This window comes from Geotrypetes seraphini, chromosome 6 (assembly GCF_902459505.1).
Source record: "Geotrypetes seraphini chromosome 6, aGeoSer1.1, whole genome shotgun sequence".
NCBI classification, from domain to species: Eukaryota; Metazoa; Chordata; class Amphibia; order Gymnophiona; family Dermophiidae; genus Geotrypetes; species Geotrypetes seraphini.
This window is the reverse complement of record NC_047089.1, coordinates 4,525,634-4,545,449: the sequence shown is the minus strand read 5'-3', so window position 1 is coordinate 4,545,449 and position 19,816 is coordinate 4,525,634. Positions and strand designations below refer to the sequence as shown.

The following is a 19,816-nucleotide window of genomic DNA, read 5'->3' as shown; positions in this document are numbered from 1 at the left end:
AGGCTTGTGCATGCTGAAACAGGGATCTTTTGGGGTCCATTGCTACTGATTGGGTCAGCAGCTCCTTATAGTGGGTGCATTTGCTTTTATTTTACTTTATAATAAATAGCATTTCAAGAACATTGCATTCCACAGTCTCTGCCTTTTTCTGTTAGATTATGAGTCCAGCAAGGACAAAGTAAGTACTACCATAATAAAAGTGCATAGAGCTGCATATATCTAGTAGCACTATACAAAAACTTGTAACCCTTCTGAGCTCTTCTGGGAGGATGGAAAATGTATATTTTTATACCCCTTTCATCAGTTTTCTGCATCAGGCACCCATTCCTCAGCAACAGTGAGCAGAACTATCCCCCTCTTCTATAAAACTATGCTAGCAGTTTCTAGCGTGGGGAGCTGCGCTGAATGGCCCGCGCTGCTCCCGACGCTCATAGGAACTCTATGAGTGTCGGGAACAGCATGGGCCATTCAGCGCAGCTCCACACGCTAGAAACTGCTACTGCAGTTTAATAGAAGAGGGGGTATGTGTAAAGCAATTCCTCTTTTAGCTCATTGGCCTAAGAAAGGGACGATTACAAGGGCTCATATGTAAGTGTCCTATGACTGCAATCAGTCTTGTTACATAACTATAGAGCCAATTAGTAACAGCAGCAGATCAAAGAAATCTCAGCTACAGTCACTAAACTCTGCTACAGCAGAGGTCCCCAAGCCCCGGTCCGCGGCCCACTAGTGGTCCGCAGCTGTCTGACAGCTGGGCCATGAGAGAACGGCTGGCAGCGGGTATCTCTTCCCCTTGTCTTGTGGCTGTCTGACAGCCGGGCTGCGAGAGAACTGCCAGTAACAGGAATCTCTTCCCCTCGTCTTGTGGCCGTCTGACAGCTGGGCCGCGAGAGATCTGCTGGCAATGGGCATCTCTTTCCCTCATCTTGCCATCTCCCTCCCTTCCCCTCAACTTCGCAGGTGTTCTTCAGAATTTTCTGTTTCTGAGTGTCTGGATGAGGCAACATTCTCACAAGTCCCATGCAACTGCCCTAAAGCTTCTCTGATGTATTTCCTGTTTCTGCTTGGGCGGCTTGCTTCAGAGAAGCTTTGGGGCAGTCGTTCAGGACTTGTGAAAATGTTGCCGCATCTGGACACTCAGAAACAGAAAACTCTGAAGAGCACCCGCAAAGGTGAGGGGAAGGGAGAAAGATGACCCAACAAGGGGAAGAGGTTCAGTGGCGCTGAATGGAAGTGGAGGGAGAGGGGGAAGGGAGAGAGAGGAGAGCAGACTCTGAAGAGAAGTCAAGAGAGAAGGAGGAGAATGCTGGATGGAAGTGGGGAGGGGGAGAAGATGCTGGTTGGAAAGGGAGAGAGGGGAACATGCTGAAAGTGGAGAGGGAGCAGATGGTAGAAGGAGAGTAGGAGAGAAAGGAGCAGACACTGGATGAGAGGGGAGAGAGAGAGGGGAACAGATACTGGATGGGAGAGGATAGAGAGGGGAGAAGATTCTGGAAGGAAGTGGAGAGGAGAGAGCGAGCACATACTGGATGGAAGGAGGGGATAAAGAAAGAGCACATGCTGGATTGGGGGAAGAGGATAGATTTAGTGAGATACTGGAAGGGATGAGGGAAAGAGGTGGCAAGCTATAGGTAGACACAATGAAAGGGAAATTGAGGACTGGAAAGGTAGAAGGAAGGGACAGGAGAGATACCCCAGAGCATTGGGGGAGAGGGCATACCAGATCTGAAAGGAGGAGATGCTAAAAAACCACCTGGGAGGGAGGGATGGAAGGGAAGAAGACAGAGATGTCAGATCATGGGGAGAAGATAGGTGCCAGACCATTGGGGGTGGGGGGGAAGGAGAGACAGACAGTTTCTGGTAGAGGCATAGAAATAAAGCAGATGCCATATGAAAGAGGCAGAGAGAAGGCAGACAGTGGATGGATGGAAGGAAGAGAATGACAAGAAGGAAAGCAGAAACAACAAAGGTAGAAATTTTTTTTTTTTGCTAGAAATGTAATGTATATTGTGTATAAAAGTGGCCTACCCCTACCCCCCCTGGAAAATTTTGCTTCTTGGCGTCAAAAAGGTCGGGGACCACTGAGCTACAGCACTGCAGGCCACGCCTCCCTCGTCCAGGCCCCTCACGTGAACGATGACGAGCGAGGCGCGCGGTAGGACACCTAGACGGAGTTACGCAAGTGCGTGTGACGTAGCCGGGTCAGTGGGGCCGCTGGAGGAAGGCGGCCGCAGGTAGGTGACGTCAGCTGAGCCGGTGACGTCGAAGGTGCGCGACGGCTCGAGCCTCCAGCGGCAGTGACAGGAGCCCGCCATGAGCAGCGGCAGCGCCGAAGCGCTCGAACCGGCCCCCGGCCCGGAGAGCAAGTCCAGCCCGGCGGGCGTCGCGGCCTCCTCCATCCCCGTCCCCCCGGGCGGCGGCGCGGCCGGGCCCGGAAACCCTGCGGCGGGAGTCCCGGGCGACCGGAGAGCGAGCGGTGAGAGTGGGCGGGAAAGGCGAACTTTGAACCCGCGGTGGAGCGCCAGTGCCGGGCTCAGGTTTCCTTATGTGATAGGCCCCGAAGATCGGGGGGGGGGAGGAGGTGGCCTTCCCCCCCCCCACCACCCCGAGGAAAGAGATTTACAAATAGGGGCTAAAATCATCATTCACGTGGGGTGGCCAATGTGTTTTGCAGCCGGCAACTGAAGAAGCTATTTCGAATGTCCTCCTTTCCTTATCCTATCACGTAGCTGTTGTTGTTTTCTTTTGTCTTTAAGCCCCTTACGAGCTTTTACCTCATGCAAAATTGTCATTTCTTTAAGAAGACATTAACTAATTTTGCTGCGGCCCTCACAGTTAAAGTTGAACATCTTTCCTTTCTCAAAACTGACACATTTCAATCATTTTCACCACCTTTGTGGTCTGGTGACTTTATTTTTCTCTGCTTTTAACAGGGCCTCCTGCATGCTTCTCCTTTGGTCCTCCTTCCCTCCCCCAACCAACATCCGTCTCTCCCTCCCTCCATGAGTCCAACTTTTCACCCTCCCCCACGGTAACATTTCTCTTTCCCTCCTTTCTTCCCTCCCCATGTCCAACATTTTCTGCACACTTTCTCTCTCTGTCATTGCCTCTTCTCTCAGTGGCATCTCTCTCCCACCCTCCAACCCAACATGCTCTCTCCCCATGCACCTCCCTTCCTTCCTTTCCCTCCCTTTCTGCCAGGTCCAGCAGCACCTCTTCTCCCTTCCTTTTACCTCCCCCCTGTGCAGCAGTACCCCTTCCCTGCTCCCCTTCTCCTGCATCCGCTAGCTTTAGCCACGGTTTCATCAGGCAGCCTTGGGGCTTTTGCTAGGCCAGTCTGCCTCGAATCATCAAAGTGGGCCGGCCTAGCAAAGGCCTCATGGCTGCTTGATGAAACCGTGGCTAAAGCTAAACTAAAGCTAGCTGCCGCTGCTGGTCTGAGGGTAAGAAGAAGAGGAGTCCCGCCAGCGTATAATCGACAGAAGGCAGGAAGTCTGCCAACGTCAGCGATCGGGGCAAATGGCAGGAAATCAGCTGACGCTGGCACGGGTGATCGGCAGTAGAAGGCAAGATTATTAAACCTCCGCACGCTCCTACTGCGCATGGTAGCACAAAATACGGAGGCACAGAGTTTCAAGTGCACGTGTGCGCTAAGGGTTTTATTATGATAGATTCTCTTTTATAACGCATTTTTTTCAGTAGGGTTATTGAACCTTCTGATGTGTTCTCTAAAGTAACACAGCAAATGATGCCAGAAACATAACTACACGGTCCATCCAGTCTACCCAACAAGGTGGCCAGAGCTGTGCCTACTAATACGTGCTTATTCAACAGATCTTCAGTCGGGAGAGGTTCCATGGGATTACAGATCTGTTGTATAGCATCAACAGAATATCATTTTTAATGCACACTCAATCACTCAAGTGGCATATGAAATAGTACGTTGCCATTTGTCTTCCCATTCAACATCTTCCAAGGGCCTTTGAATATCTTTTTCCCAAGCAGTCATATAATTAGGTCTTCCGTACTGTTGTAAAATAAACATCAACAACAATTTATTTCTATAGCACTGGCAGACGCATGCAGCACTGTACATGTAAGAGACAGTGTCTGCTCTGAAGAGCTTACAATCCAATTATGACAGACACAAGACGAGGGGAGTCAGAACATGTGCTCATGTAGGGAATTAGAGGGGGGCTCATGAGGTGGAATCACATAGGACAAAGGGGAGTCTGAACTTAGTGCTGAAGAAGGGAATTGGAGGGGGCTGAAGAGGTGGTAGGGGACCATTGAGGGGATGACAGACAGATATGTTGGTAGGTTAGAATTTAAATGCAGCTTTCAGTCTGAATTTGAATAACAGCAGAGACGGCGCCTGATGTAACGAGCCATGCAGGTTGTCCACGCATGCAGGACAGCAAGATGGGATGGAGACAGGACATGGCAATAGAGGAGAAGGGTACCAACAGTAGGAACTTGTCTGCTGAACGAAGTTTTTGGCGGGGAGTATAGGGAGTAATAAAAGAAGAGAAATACTGAGGAGCTGCAGAGCAAGTACACTTGAATGTCAGAGGAGTTTGAATTGTATTCAGAGACAGACGGGGAGCTGGTGAAGCGACCTGAGGAGTAATGTGGGTATAACGGCCCTAGTGGAATATGAGGTATGCAGCAGTGTTTTGAACAGATTGAAGGGGAGAGATATGGCTTAGTGGAAGATCTGCAAGAAGCACATTGCAGTAATCAAGACAAGAGGTAAGGCGAGCATGAATGAGGGTCTTGGCAGCGTGCTCAGAAAGGAAAGGATGGATTTTAACAATATTATAGAGAAAGAAATGACAAGTTTTGGCAGTCTGTTGGATATGTGAGGAGAAGGAGAGCAACAAATCAAAGATGATCCCCAAGGTTGCAAGCCAATGAGACAGGGAGGATGAGAGTGTTATTCACTGCTATGGAGAATGGGAGAAGAGGAGGGCTGGGTTTAGGAGGAAAGTTAAGGCGTTTAGTCGTGGCCATGTTTAATTTTAGATGGTGACGAGACATCCAGGTAGCAATGTCTGAGAGGCAGCCTGAGACTCGGGCCTGAATTCCCATAGAAATTTCAGGGGTAGAAAGGTAGACTTTTATTTGCGAGTCATCAGCATAGAGGTGGTACTGGAACCCATGGGATGAAATTAGATGGAGTACTTGTAGAAAAATGAAAGCACATGAAGAACATATGCGATTCCAGCACTGATTTTTTTTTTTTTTTTGCGCTGGTAAGCACCTTGAAAATCAGTGAAAACTGGCATTTAAACAGCATTTTTTCACTGAGCGTAGGTGCCCCACTGGCGCCTAAGAAACCAGCACATTTAGAGAATCCGGGTCTTAGTGCCTCTATGATTAAATCTAATGCTATAGCCTAATGAGTTCATAAGAATACTTGGTGGATTTAAGGCTAGACAGAACAGAAGTAGCAACAGGGAGTCTTTCCAGAATACTCCTCACTGAATCTGGATGACGGCAATGACAAGCGCACTTTGCCACTTTTGAATCGTAAACTTTATGTACTCGATCCTAAGTTCACTCTGGTGCATATAAAGCACCAGAGTTCCTCTGCAGGATAATTCCCTACTCTCAAAACATATAAACAGTGTTTTCTCTCTTTGCTTTTCAGCTCCTATTTGCGCTGCAGCTGCCGCCCCTATTGAAGGATCCATGTCCAATGGGGTCTATATGCCTCAAAGTGTGGTAAATGGAGATGTGAAACCTGTCATCTCCACAACTCCTCTGGTGGATTTCTTGATGCAGCTGGAAGATTATACACCCACGGTAAGAATTTTTTTTTTTTGTGGGGGTGGGGGGGGGGGAACGAGAGAACTCACAGTGGCTCAGACTTGGGAAGTCTGAGATGAAGATTGTAAACAGGAATTTATTACAAAGGGTTATTTGTGAAGATAAGGATGAAATGCTTGGGTGGCTTTATTAATATTATTTAGGAGTCTCTAATAGAGAAGATTTGCTAGGGACTGTAATAATTACAAAAATTAATGCTGTTTATAGAAAGAACCTCATAATGACAGTAATATGACATTTTATGTGCATCATAGTTTTTTGGGGGAGGTTTTTTAATGATTTTAATTATGTAATTTTTCTAAACTGCTGCAAATGTTGAACAGCAGTATATAAATGTATTAAAATCTTAGCGGAATTAAAGTTGCAGGATGTATTTGTGAAATGAATTTTAAAAATATGTGCTTTGTTCAGTACTGTGTTGGATAGAGGCTGATCAAAACTAAACTCACATCTCAGTTTTGGATGGAACAGAAATAAAAAAAGGCTCTCTTTGGGTCTTCTTGGACTGGGTCAACCCCCTTCCCCCTCACAAGAGGGCAGGCCTCCCTGAGCTTACTTTTGCTTTTTAATGGACTGGTGATCTAGTGGCTTCTGAGCAAGAAAAATTTTCCTAGTTGTTGCCCTTCAGGTTTCTTAAACAGAATGGCTGCTGAGACTGCCACAGGAGATCTGAGAGGTCATCTTGGGATTGGAAACAACATAAGCAGGAGCCATCTCCAATTGCAACTGCTTTTTCTCTGTCCACTCCCAAAATGGTTGTCAGGACCTCCTATGGCAGTCTCGTGAGGCTGCCACAGGAAGTCCTGGAAGTCATTTTGGCTGAAGAACTTGCAAGGGAGAGGCACAGTGGGCAAGGGCGACTGAGGATCACTGTTGCCCAGAAGACACCACCAGGCCATTTAAAAGTAGGCCCAAGTTGTGCCTTTGGGTAGTGGGAGGACAGAGGGGTTAAGAACATAAGAATTGCCATACTAGGGCAGACCGAAGGTCCATGAAGCCTAGAATCCTGTTTCCAACAGTGGCCAACCCAAGTCCCAAGCACCTAGTTAGATCCCAAGTAGTAAAACAGATTTTATGCTGCTCATCCTAGGAATAAGCGGTGGATTTCCCCAAGCCATCTTAATAATGGCATATGGACGTCTTTTAGAAGGTTATCTAAACCTTTTTTAAACCCCGCTAAGCTAACTGATTTTACCACATTCTCTGGTAGCAAATTCCAGAGTTTAATACAGGTTGTGTGAAGAAATATTTTCTCTGATTTGTTTTAAGTCTACTACTTAGCGGCTTCATCACATGTCCCCTAGTCCTAGTATTTTGGAAAGAGTGAATAAGTGATTCACTTCCACCCTTTCCACTCCACTCAGTATTTTGTAGATCTCTATCATATCTTCCCTGAGACGTCTCTTCTCCAAGCTGAGGAACCCTAGCCACTTTAGCCTTTCCTCACAGAGAAATCAACCCATCCCTTTTATCATTTTTGTTGCTCTTCTCTGTACCTTTTTTAATTCCACTATATCATTTTTGAGATATAGCAACCAGAACTGCACACAGTATTTGAGGTGCGGCCGTGTCATAGAGCAATACAAGGACATTATAACATTTTCCTCTTTGTTTTCCATTCTTTTCCTGATAATGCCTAACATTCTATTTGGTTTCTTAGCAGCTGCCGCACATTGAGCTGAGGGTTTCAACGTATCCTCAACAATGACACCTAGATCCTTTTCCTGGGCAGTGACTCCTAACACAGAACCCAGCATCACAAAACTATAGTTTGGGTCTCTCTTTCCCACATGCATCACTTTACACTTGTTCACATTAAACGTCATCTGCCATTTTGACTCCCAGTCCCACAAGGTCCTCTTGCAATTTTTCACAATCCTCTTGTGATTTAACAACTTTGTGTCATCAGCAAATTTAATTCTCATCTCTAGATCATTGATAAATATGTTAAAAAGCAGTGGTTCCAGTACAGACCCCTGGGGAACCCTGCTATTTACCCTTCTCCATTGAGAATATTGACCATTTAAACTCATTCTATTTTTTGTCTTTCAATCCATAAAAGGCCAGCTAGTCTGGAAAGACCCACTGTCTTTCAAGTGGAGGGGTGGCAGTGGTGAAGTGATCGCAGGGGGGGGGGGTGGAAGTGAGGGAAAGAGTTTCAGTTCATTTTGAATCCAAAACTAAAATTTGGTCAGCCTCTATTCCTCAGGTATCCTGTGAGAGAGACTACCATTTTATTGCAATGATAGTATTTTGGTAAGAGAAATGCTGATACGATATCCTGCCCAATTATAAGGGAGGGAGTTGCAAAAAGAAGTAAGAGTTGGGGGGAGGGGATATTTAGCTACTATTGATACTAATCCTGTTTTTCTGTTTAATGTACAGATTCCTGATGCTGTGACCGGGTATTACCTTAACCGAGCCGGCTTTGAGGCCTCTGACCCACGCATGTGAGTGACTTAACTGTTCAGTATAGAAAGCACCACTTCTTTTTGTTCCAATCAGACCAGTCCAGGCAAGTGGGTTATGCGCATCAACCAGTGAATGTAGACAGCAAAAATAAATAGTTCCAAGTAATTTTCTTTCAAGGGTATTGTTCAGCCATAGGCCCTTCAGTATTTTCACTGTCTTCAGACAGATAGACAAATAGACAGATAGTTCCTGACCTAGTGATTATCGGGGTGTCCTTGTGGATAGTTTTAGTTCCTCGGTGGATCTGAGTCCTACCCAGTCCCCTCAGTGCTAAGGAGCAATAAAGAGGCTGCAGGCTGTAGGACAATTTTTATGTCAGCTTAACTAGGTGTGTTTTCTTTTCTTTTTTGCATTTCTTCACCGATTTGCCTCAGATTTGTTTGCTTCGTTTTAAACTGTCACACTAAAGGTGGGAGCTCATTGCTCTGTGGTCTTTCATAATGTTTTATTTTACTAAATCCCTGGTTTCCTGACTTCTTGTTTTCAATTTTCTTCAGCCTATTTTTAGCACATTTTTCTGTTTGTTCTGGTCACTGCCTCTGCTTTCCTGGGCTCCTATTTTGGAGCGACGAGTGAGGTGATTAAATTTGCAGATGACACTAAACTGTTCAAAGTTGTTAAAACTCATTCGGGTTGTGAAAAATTGCAGGCAGACCTTAGGAAATTGGAAGGCTGGACATCCAAGTGGCAGATGAAATTTAATGTGGACAAATGCAAAGTGATGCACATTGGGAAGAATAACCCGAATCATAGTTACCGGATGCTAGGGTCCACCTTGGGAGTTAGCGCCCAAGAAAAGGATCTGGGTGTCATTGTAGACAATATAATGAAACCTTCTGCCCAATGTGCGGCAGTGGCCATGAATTAAACAGGATGCTAAGAATTATTAAAAAAGGGATGGTTAACAAGACTAGGAATATTATAATGCCCCTGTATCGCTCCATGGTGTGACCTCACCTAAAGGATTGCGTTCAATTCTGGTCTCCTTATCTCAAGAAAGATATAGCGGCACTAGAAATGGTTCAAAGAAGATCAATCAAGATGACAAAGAAAATGGAACTCCTCTCGTATGAGGATAGACTAAAAAGGTTAGGGCTCTTCAGCTTGGAAGAGAGACAGCTGAGGGGAGATATGATTGAAGTCTGCAAAATCCTGACTGGAATAGAACTGGTACAAGTGGATCAATTTTTCACTCCGTCAAAAATTACAAAGATTAGGGGACACTGTATAAAGTTACAGAGAAATACTTTTAAAACCAATAGGAAGAAATTTTTTTCACTCAGAGAATAGTTAAGCTCTGGAATTCATTGCCAGAGGATGTGGTAAGAGTGGATAGAGTAGCTGATTTTAAGAAAAGTTTGGACAAGTTCGTGGAGGAAAAGTCCATAGGCTGTTATTGAGAAAGACAGGGGGAAACTACTGCTTGCCCTGGATCGGTAGCATGGAATGTGGCTACTCTTTGGGTTTTGGCCAGGTACTAGGGACCTGGATTGGCCACCGTGAGAACGGGCTACTGGGCTTGATGGACCATTGGCCTGACCCAGTAAGGCTATTCTTATGTTCTTTTGAAAGTGAAATGTTTAGTTCAACACATTTGGACATAGGTGTATATGTCTAGTAGCACTATAGAAATGATAAGTCGTAGTAGGTGCTACTTCTCTATATATACAGTTTCATTTCCAACATACCCCTGGCTGTTTGATTTCTGACCTCTATGTGGGTATTGTAAAACACACCCTCTAGTGAGCCCTGCTTCCACCCACCCCAATCATAATCATGGACTGCATTTCATTCAGCTCTGCAGATTTCAACTTATACAAAATGCAGCCATCAAACTACTTTTTGGTAAACAAAAATTCAACCATGTCCCTTCCTCCCTCCCTTGTTTCTAGCTAAGCACTGGCTCTCTGTAGCCTGCCGAGTCCATCATATTCTTTGAGTCTGACTTCCTCTGTTCTATTCATTCTTTTGATTTTTATTCCTCTGCTCATAAATTTAGTTTTGCTAAAAATATTTAGTAATTATACTCTCCTTTGATTTTGACATCACAAAGTCATCTTCCTTCAGTGTTGTAGTCCCTACCTTCTGGAATAAACTTCCTTTCTACATTTGCTTCAAGAAGGCTAAGCACAACTAGAAAAACTGCCTTCAGTAGCAATTGATGTCCGACTTTCCCTTGTGTTGTTCTGAGCGTTCTCCTTTTGCTTTGAGTAATGCTGGGACCTGCCTGAGCTTTGTGGGCCTCGTTTCCATATATGTGCTTTCCATCTCCTTCTACCTATTATATTTTAACCTTCCTTGCCATTTTTCACCTGTTCTGTTCCAAGTACCTCTGCAGTGTTGCTTTTTGCTACCTTCTCTGTGTTATGTTTTTATCTTTTGTAAACTGCTTAGATATAGTTTTGATTTTAGCAGTACATCAAATAAATTGAATCTTGAACTTAACTGGGATCTTTATTTGACAGAATCCGTCTGATTTCTCTGGCAGCTCAGAAGTTTATTTCAGACATTGCTAATGATGCCCTTCAGCACTGCAAGATGAAGGGTACAGCCTCTGGAAGTTCCCGCAATAAAAGCAAGGTAAGGATCTGCCCCAGGCCAGGGTAAGGAAAAGAGGGATGGTGGGCTGAGTTGTACATTGAACACGCATGTCTCATGTGACTGAGATCAGAAAACAACAAACAGACTGCAGACAATGTACAAGATGCAGGCGTTGTTTATTAGTTAGGACCCCTGAGGAAGGCGTGTCATCCGAAACACAGACCGTGTCGGGTCCCTTGGTTGGTCTATAAGGTTGTATATGTTACTGCATTTACTAATAAACAACGCCTGCATCTTGTACATTGTCTGCAGTCTGTTTGTTGTTTTCTGGTTGCTGTTGTTTACTGCAGACTACGTTGGATTTTCTTTCTCCCTTTTGTGCATTCTCATGTGACTGAGATGCAATGCACATAAGCATTGCCTCTGCCGAGTCAGACCATAGGTCCATCATGCCCAGCAGTCCGCTCCCGCGGCGGCCCCCCAGGTCAATGACCTGTGGTGATCTATTACTCTAAAGCATTTTGTACTGTATAATAACCCTCTAATTGTACCCCTGGATCCCCTTTTCCTTCAGGAACTCACCCAGTCCCTTTTTGAAACCCATAATCATACTCTGCTCTACCACCTCCTCTGGAAGTGCATTCCAGGTGTCCACCACCCTCTGAGTGAAGAAGAACTTCCTAGCATTTGTTCTGAATCTGTCTCCCTTCAATTTTTTTGAGTACCCTCTAGTTTTTGTTGCCCCCGCCAGTCTGAAGAATCTGTCCCTCTCTACCTTCGCTATACCCTTCATGATCTTATAAGTTTCTATCATATCCCCTCTAAGTCTCCGCTTTTCCAGGGAAAAGAGCCCCAGCTTCTCCAGCCTCTCAGCATATGAGAGGTTTTCCATGCCCTTTATCATTTTTGTTGCTCTTCTCTGGACCCTCTCCAGTATCGCCATATCCTTCTTAAGGTATGGCGACCAGTACTGAACGCAGTATTCCAGATGCGTCAGGGTAACTAACTGCAGGAAGGACATCTTACAGGCACAACATTGAGAGGCAAGTAATTACAATCTGCTTTGATTTACAAATTAAAAGTGAGGGCTTATGGGTAGATCATGGTTCATCTGTCTGACCTTGATTCAACAAACAATTGAGTGAACATATTGCCAATAGTTGGTATGGCATTCCTGTTCCCAGGCTTCCATGTTCTGGATCGGGAACGTTATAGCCAGCATTAATGCATGTAGCAGGTTTAACCTGCACTAAGCTATTGTGCATAAGAAGCACAGTATTTCAGTAGATGGTTTCACTGTCAACTGTGGGCACTATGAAAGAAAAATATCCACTGAATAAATATCAGCATTACATGTTCATTTTCTCCCAGTTCTTTTTATGTTAAAGTTTCTGGCTCTATTCTAAACCTGATTTTTGTAGGGCTCGTTTAATTCAGAACATTTACAATTTGGCAGCAGCATATTTTACAAAAGGCTTGTTGAACAAAAACCTTTTGTAAAATAAGTCTAGTGGTGAAGAATAAAAAAAATGCATGTATTGGTCGACATGTAGGGGGAACAGCCATTGCACCCCCTCCAAAAAGTGACATTTGGGCTTTGTGCATAGTGTTAGTGAAACTTGCACTTATAAGTAATGGTTTTTGCAAAACTGCACATTCAAGGTGTGACCATTAAGCTTCAGAACTCAACTGTGTGGCTTTTAGAGGTGATTTTCAACACCAGGTTGACGAGCAGTTTCATTTTCAATCTTTCCTTCAAGTCCCAGGTGCAATTGAGCAGACAGCTGGCAATTCTGCTTCTCAGCAGCTATAAACGCCCATTAGGAAGTATTTTGATGTCTACATGTTACAAACTAGGGAATACACACTGGTAAGTCAGCCCAAACCACACACCTTTCCAGTCTTGGTAAGCTGACTGGCCTCTTCTACCATAGCCATTGAGAGATGTAGTGTAGTTGGTTTTAAGAAAGGTTTGGACAAATTCCTGGAGGAAAAGTCCATAGTCTGTTATAAAACATGGGTGAAGCCTCTGCTTGCCCTGGTTTGGTAGCATGGAATGTTGCTACTCTTTGGGTTTTGGCCAGGTACTAATGACCTGGATTGGCCATCGTGAGCTTAATGGACCATTGGTCTGACCCAGTAAGGCAATTATGATGTTCTTATGTGTTTGAATACTGATTTACTCATATAAATGCCTTTATTTTTTGCCCCGTCCCAACACATTTAAACCTTCTACAATCACTTCCTTAGTATCATACACACAAGTTCTTGGCTCGGAGCAGTTAAGAAAAATAGTTCAGATCCTGTAGAGCATACAGTTTAATGTTTTCCTAATTATACTAATCTCTGTGAGTCTCATAATTTGGCATTCAGTCTGCATTTCTCCCCACTAATTGCTCTTCATTTGTTGCTTCCACAGGACAAGAAATATACATTGACCATGGAGGACCTAACTCCAGCGCTGACGGAGTATGGGATCAATGTGAAGAAGCCTCATTACTTCACCTAGACGTTTAGCCACCCAACGATAATTACCAAATTGTCACCAATATCATTTGGCAGGCCAGAGGCAGCCGTGGATCCTTCAGGGCCCAGCAAACTTGGTTCAGGTTGGCATACTGCCTTGATTTGATACTTTCCTGTTGCTGAAAACCTGAAAATAAAGCAGGGAAGGGAGGATTTCCAGCTTTTTCACAGCTTCCCAGTGCAGCCCAGCTGAAGTGCCTGCATGTCCTCTTTCTCTAGGATGACATGCTGAATGGAAGATGTGATGCCCCCTTCTCGTCTCATCATGGATAGCAACTGTGCATTGATGTCACAGTCTTCAGGAGCAAAAATTGTGAAGAAGTAATAAGCTAGAACTCTCAACATGTACTGGGTGACAGGTGGAAAACATTGGAATATATAGCTCTGAAGCATAAAGATCATAGGAGAGAAATGTATTCAGTCTGACCCTTGCTTTCGATGATTGGCTTTGGAAATGAATCTTTGTCAACTGTGAGGCTTTTGTTTGTGCTTAGAATCTGACCCAACCCTACTCCCTGCCTGAGCCTTTGTTCTCCCTGTGTGACCAACAGGGGATTTTTCTTGTGAGCCCTTCCCTCTGTATACCTTACCAGTACTGATGCAGCTTAGGGATCAGGGTTCCTGGGGCATTTTTACCTTAATACCAACAGAATGGTCCCAGACAATAAAATTGATACATGTCTTAGCTATTGTACTTGTGGGTTTATGGTACAAGATTTGTCCTTTTCTTACCAAGTCCTTTTTGATATGGCTGAAGGTACAATCCTAGATGACTCTCCTACTCCCAACCTTCTCCCATTCATTGTCACCTACAAAAGTGGTGTCTTTTGTTCCCTGTTCTAATTATAACATCTCTTGTTTTCCATTGGTACATGTGATAACTGCAAGCTAAACTTTAGATACTATTATAAACATTGTTTTTGTTCTGTACTAGGTGAAAACTGATATTATAATATGGCTCACCTGGGCTTTGTTTGTTCTTCAGTATGTCATTCATTATTTTAGATCTATCGAGGGCTCATTTTTCCTGACCTGTACATTAGCTATCATTCTACTAAAAGTACACGCAAGTTAAATTTTTTCTCCAAGATTGCAGGCCTTGCCTTTTGGGTTTTGGTGGGGGTTTTTTTTTTTTTTCAGCAGTGTACAAATTCTGGAGCTTTCAGGACTTTTCCAGAATATGGGTGGTAGAGAATTGTAGCCAGAGGCTCATTCAGAAACACCTGACATTTGTATCCTTAATCTTAGCTGTAGGTCAGAGCTATCACAGGCTAGCTGTAATGTCCTTACTAGTCCTATAAGAATTGCCAGCTATGTAAGACAAGTGGATCATTAAGCCGAGCATCTCTCTCACGTCTTTGGATCACGTGGAGAGACGTGTCCTTCCCTAATAGCGGAATGGAACAATTAATTGCAGGATGCAGCTGTGATGAACTGGCTGCAATGAATCATCCCCTTCCAAGAGGAGATGGGCACTGGAGAAGGAAAGCTCCAGCTGAATTGCACGGAATGGGAGGAGAGGGGGAGGGTTGAGTGCCTGCAATTTGTAGGAGAGAAGTTGAGCTGCGGGATTGGTGGTGGGTAACCTCAGGGGAGACGTGCTGGACTGGGAACAGCGGAAGAGAGAGGCATAGATGACAGGGACCATGCATCGTGGCCGATTCGATGCTGAATCCTCCTAGATTATCCTAATAATGAATATTACTCATGCCCAGGAGACAGGGGCCCACAAAAGTCTTTCTGGCTCATAACTGTTAATGGATCTCCAGAAACTTGTCCCAACTTTTATAAACATGGCAATACTGCTCCCAGTGGCTGCATTAACTAGTAGCAAATTGCATGGCTTAGTTGTGCAGACTGAACAAATAGTTTATTTGTTTGACATCTGTTACCAGTTCTTATGGTGTGTCCCTAGCTTTTCTCCAAAATCATCTTTAGTGAATTTAAACTTGCAAATACAACTGAAAAGAATGTCTGATACAACCCTATCTTCTGCTAACATTCCCAAGACCTAAATAACCTCTTCCCCATCCATGGCAAACCTTGAAGAATGATCTGAAATTTGACAGCTAAAATTTAATGCTAAGAAATGCAAGGTCATGCATTTGGGCTGCAAAAAATCAAGGGAACGGTACAGTTTTGGGGATGAAGAACTTATATGCATGATGGAAGAGCAGGACTTGGGAGTGATTGTATGCGATGATCTTAAGGTAGCCAAACAGGTTGAAAAGATGACTGCGAAAGTTAGAAGGATGATAGGTTGCATAGAGACAGGTATGGCCAGTAGGAAAAAGGAGGTATTGATGCCCCTGTATAAGACTTTGGTGAGACCTTATTTAGAATATTGTGTACAGTTCTGGAGGCCGCACCTTCAAAAAGATATAAAAAGGATGATCAGTCCAGAGGAAGGCTACTAAAATGGTGCGTGGTCTTCAGCATATGGCATATGGGGACAGACTTAAAGATCTCAATCTGTATATTTTGGAGGAAAGGTGGAAGAGGGGAGATATGATAGAGTGAAGTTAAGAAGTGATAGGCTCCAGAGTAATTGAAGGAAATACTTTTTTTACAGAAAGGGTGGTAGATGCATGGAATAGTCTCCCGGAAGAAGTGGTAGAGACAGTGACTGTCTGAATTTAAGAGGGCCTGGGATAGACACATGGGATCTCTCAGAGAGAGAGAGAGATAATGGTTACTGTGGATGAGCAGACTAGATGTTTCTATACTATTCTGTTGCTCCATGCAAAACCTGAAATGATTTATCAAACAGAGACTAAAGTTTAAACACCATCCTTTTTTCATATTATGTTTTCAAATTTTTCACAAAACTACTTCTTATCCTGGGAGCTGGAAGAGTCCAAAAAAGAAGATCAGAATTATAAACTTATTAACCTTTTTATCCCTGCCCTGCCCCCCATTATAGGTCTTCCTTGAAATGAGTCATCTAACAAATACATGTTGGCATTTTTTAGGAATAGTTTGGCCTATCAAGTGCTCCATGGGTCTGATCTTTGCCCAAAACTGAAAAATGGCAGGACGTGTCCACTGGCAACGACGAGAAGTCCCTTTTAGATTCTGGGTAATTTATGGACCAATCCTTCCAAACCTTATGCACCTGACCAGTGTGCATGTAAAGTCTATCATTTTATAGTGTAAGTGCTTCGCTTTCCACCAAACCTAGCTTCCTTCTGCTTTTTATAAGATCTCTAGGTCTATATTCCTGTTCTTTATCATAACCCACTTTTGAATAGAGTACTGAAAAGGAGCTGACCAATATTTCTTTATATACTCTGCATAATAGTACTCTTTTAGCCCCTTGTTGTTCTTCATCCTCCAGCTGGAATTGTGCAAAAATGATATTTGTCCAGAATCCTGGTTATTATTCAATTCAAAAGTGCGAGTCATTCTCAAAAACCCGTGCATGTAAATGAGGTTGGCGGACCGTAGTGAAGATTCTCTAAATTTACATTCGGTGAGTCACTGCTGACAGTGATCGGCACATGTGCAGGAAAGAAGCGTGAATTTACGCATGTGCTGGGAATGCAACGCAATAAGCACAGCGTACAAATAAAGCAAGAAAGAAGAGGAGGAGAGAAGCAACATCGTCTTTTAACAAGTGCGCATAAAACATGCCATTCTCTTCCAAAAACTACTGTAATTCAGGTAAATCTTGCAATTTGTTTTTAATGCCGCTCTTAGAAAATGGCTCGGTGATTTTCAATAATCCACCGGAGTGCTCATTTCATTGTTGAAAAACCCATTTGCATGTCATTGTCGGAGACTCCTTGAAAGCTCGCTAAAGACAGAGAGAATCCATTTTGATAATCTGCCGCTGAAATGCGTGCAGGCTAAACAGTCGGAAAAGAGTTTAGCGATGGTGTTAAAGTTTTGAGAATCTGTCCCTAAGAGAGGCAGTATATTGGCCACTCGCCATATTGGGAGTAATCTACTAAGAGTTGCTGAGGTAGCTGGTACTGTGAGGTGATAGGGGAAGGAGTGGTGGTACATGGCTCAGGTTAGGGAAACCAGACGTCCGGATTTCCCCAGACGTCTTTTTTCCTCCTCAAATCGCATCGGGCAGGGATCATGCGCGGACTTCCTCCCTGCGGGAGGCAGCATTAGGGTGTAACAGAGTGGGGATGGGCAGGCCTGGGGGCTGGTCTAGGGGTCCAGTCCTAGCTCAGGTTGTTGTAGGTTTCTGTTTGAGCCAAGAGTGGTGTAGACATTTTGAGGACCACAAATCAAGATCAATAATCTTCCATTGCCCCAGGTACAAAACATATGTATATATGTAAACTGCTTTGAATGTGTAACCACAAAAAGGTGGTATACAAGTCGCATCCCCTGTCCCCTCTCCTTGCTTCTTCAAACCACACCTTGAGCAGTGTGTGTAATTCTGGTTTCTGCATCTCAAAAAATATATAGTAAAACTGAAAAAGGTACAGAGGCAAGCCTGGAGCTGCTTACTCCTGCACTTAGCGCACCTCTTCCTGGTAGCTAACTTTTGGTACCACCACATCTGTTACCTCTGCACTGCAATTCAGCTCTGTAAGTTTGAGCCCTGTGTGCAGGAAGTTTGGGCTGGTCTCCTGAAAGCATACTGGTATATTATGAATTGGTAGTGCCAGTTGGATGAGTTTCTTGTCAAACTGGATTTTATCTGAAGGCCAGCTGTGAGTGAGTTTTTTTTTGTTTGTTTGTTTGTTTTTATAGGTGCAGATTTCTGGGTCTAGTTCCTTGCAGTCTGTGCTATTACAGAAGAATAGCCTTACTGTGTCAGACCATTAGTGCATCAAGCCCAGTAGCCCGTTTTCACAGTGGCCAATCCAGGTCCCTAGTACCTGGCCAAAACCCAAGGAGTAGCAATATTTTATGCTACCGATCCAGGGCAAGCAGTGGCTTCCCCCATGTCTTTCTCAATAACATGAAATTGTTTAAACCTTTCTTAAAACCAGCTACGCTATCTGCTCTTACCACAATTTCTGGCAACGCATTCCAGAGCTTAACTATTCTGAGTGAAAAAATGTTTCCTTCTATTGGTTTTAAAAGTATTTATCCCAGGACAAGCAAGCAGCATATTCTCACATATGGGTGACGTCTCTGACAGAGCCCCGGTATGGACCACTGTAAAAGTGCATCACCACTTTAAGACTTTAGAAAGTTCATGATAGCCCAAACCGCGCATGCGCGAGTGCCTTCCCACCCGACGTGGTCGCACAGTTCCTCAGTTTCTTAGTTTCCGCGGAGCTAAGACGCGTTTTTTCAACGATCATTGAAATCTTTTTTCCACTGCCTTCCCGCTCTCGCAGATCTCAGACTTTTTAGAAGTAAAAAAAGTTTACTTTTTCCCTTTCACGGGTTTGGCCCGGCGGTGCCTACTCTTCCACGTTGGCAAAGGGACTTTGATTTTGCAGAGGCCGTGTTCCCTTCAAACAAGTTTTAAAAAGTGTGGACATTGTGCTCGCCCCATTTCACTAACTGATCACATCGCTGGTGTCTCCAGTGCTTGGGGCCTGAGCACCATCGAGAGACTCGTTCCCACTGCTCGTCGCTTCAGAAAAGAACACTTAAGAATCGCCCCCATCCAGCAGCAACTCCTGTTTGGCGCCAGCATGGAGGCTCAACATCAGTCTCAGCACGATGCCGCAATTCTTCACATCAGGAGAGCCATCTTCGGTGTCACATGTAGTTTGTAAGCTGGCTAAGAAGCCTCCCCCCACCCCTTCAGGTCACTACAGCAGTGAGTTAAGTCCTGCCAACCTCGAGGAGACCCAAAAAGCGCTCTGCTCCGATTTCGGTGAGTGCCTCGACATTGGCCTCCTCATCGCTGGAGCGTAGAGCTGCACCGAAGGTACTGGCTAAAAAGCCAGCGGTACAGGTGCTCACTCTTAAACAGCAAATTAGAGAATTGCTACAACAGGAATTAAAGGAGCAATTTCAGCTTCTTATAATGACTTCCATGTCAACATCGACTCCTCCGGTGCCAGTCCGGTCTGAGCCATTGACACCAGTTGCACCTGCGAAGAATCTCCAGTGGGGGTGCCACTTCTGGTGCAGGAACCGACATCGAAGACTCGTTGACGCCGATCATCTTCCACACAAACGTCACCTGAGGTGATGTCGGTGCGGTCCGGAAGGCACTGAGGAAGTCAAAGCATCTGGAGCCTTCGGCACTGTCTGCTCAACACCGACCCCGAACTACTAGAGATTCGAATCTCGGGGGATTCTGAATAAGAACCTCTACTCTCTGACGATGAGGGTTCTTCAGAAGATGATTCTACTCGCCATTCTTCTCAAGAGGCTCCTATACCATCTGAAAAGTCTATTTTTGCCAAATTTCTCAGGGAGATGTCTGAGACATTATCCATCCCCTTAGAGGCAGATTCTAAAAAAAATCCAAACAATTCCAGGATGCCTTGGACCATGATCAGCCACCCAAAGAAGA

General features: G+C 44.5%; 1 protein-coding gene across 2 annotated transcripts; it reads left to right on the top strand.

Annotated features, from left to right (window-relative positions):
• Window positions 1–2,099: 2,099 nt before the first annotated feature.
• Window positions 2,100–14,350, top strand: TAF10 (TATA-box binding protein associated factor 10). 2 transcript variants are annotated; one of them, XM_033947385.1, is made up of 5 exons: window positions 2,100–2,234; window positions 5,654–5,808; window positions 8,218–8,282; window positions 10,770–10,884; window positions 13,265–14,350. In XM_033947385.1, the coding sequence occupies exons 2-5, from the start codon at window positions 5,695–5,697 to the stop codon at window positions 13,352–13,354; spliced, it is 384 nt and encodes a 127-aa protein (XP_033803276.1). In that variant the 5' UTR covers window positions 2,100–2,234; window positions 5,654–5,694; the 3' UTR covers window positions 13,355–14,350. The 2 variants fall into 2 exon arrangements, with proteins under 2 accessions (XP_033803276.1, XP_033803275.1); XM_033947384.1 differs by lacking the exon at window positions 2,100–2,234 and adding an exon at window positions 2,243–2,476.
• The last annotated feature ends 5,466 nt before the right edge of the window (window positions 14,351–19,816 follow it).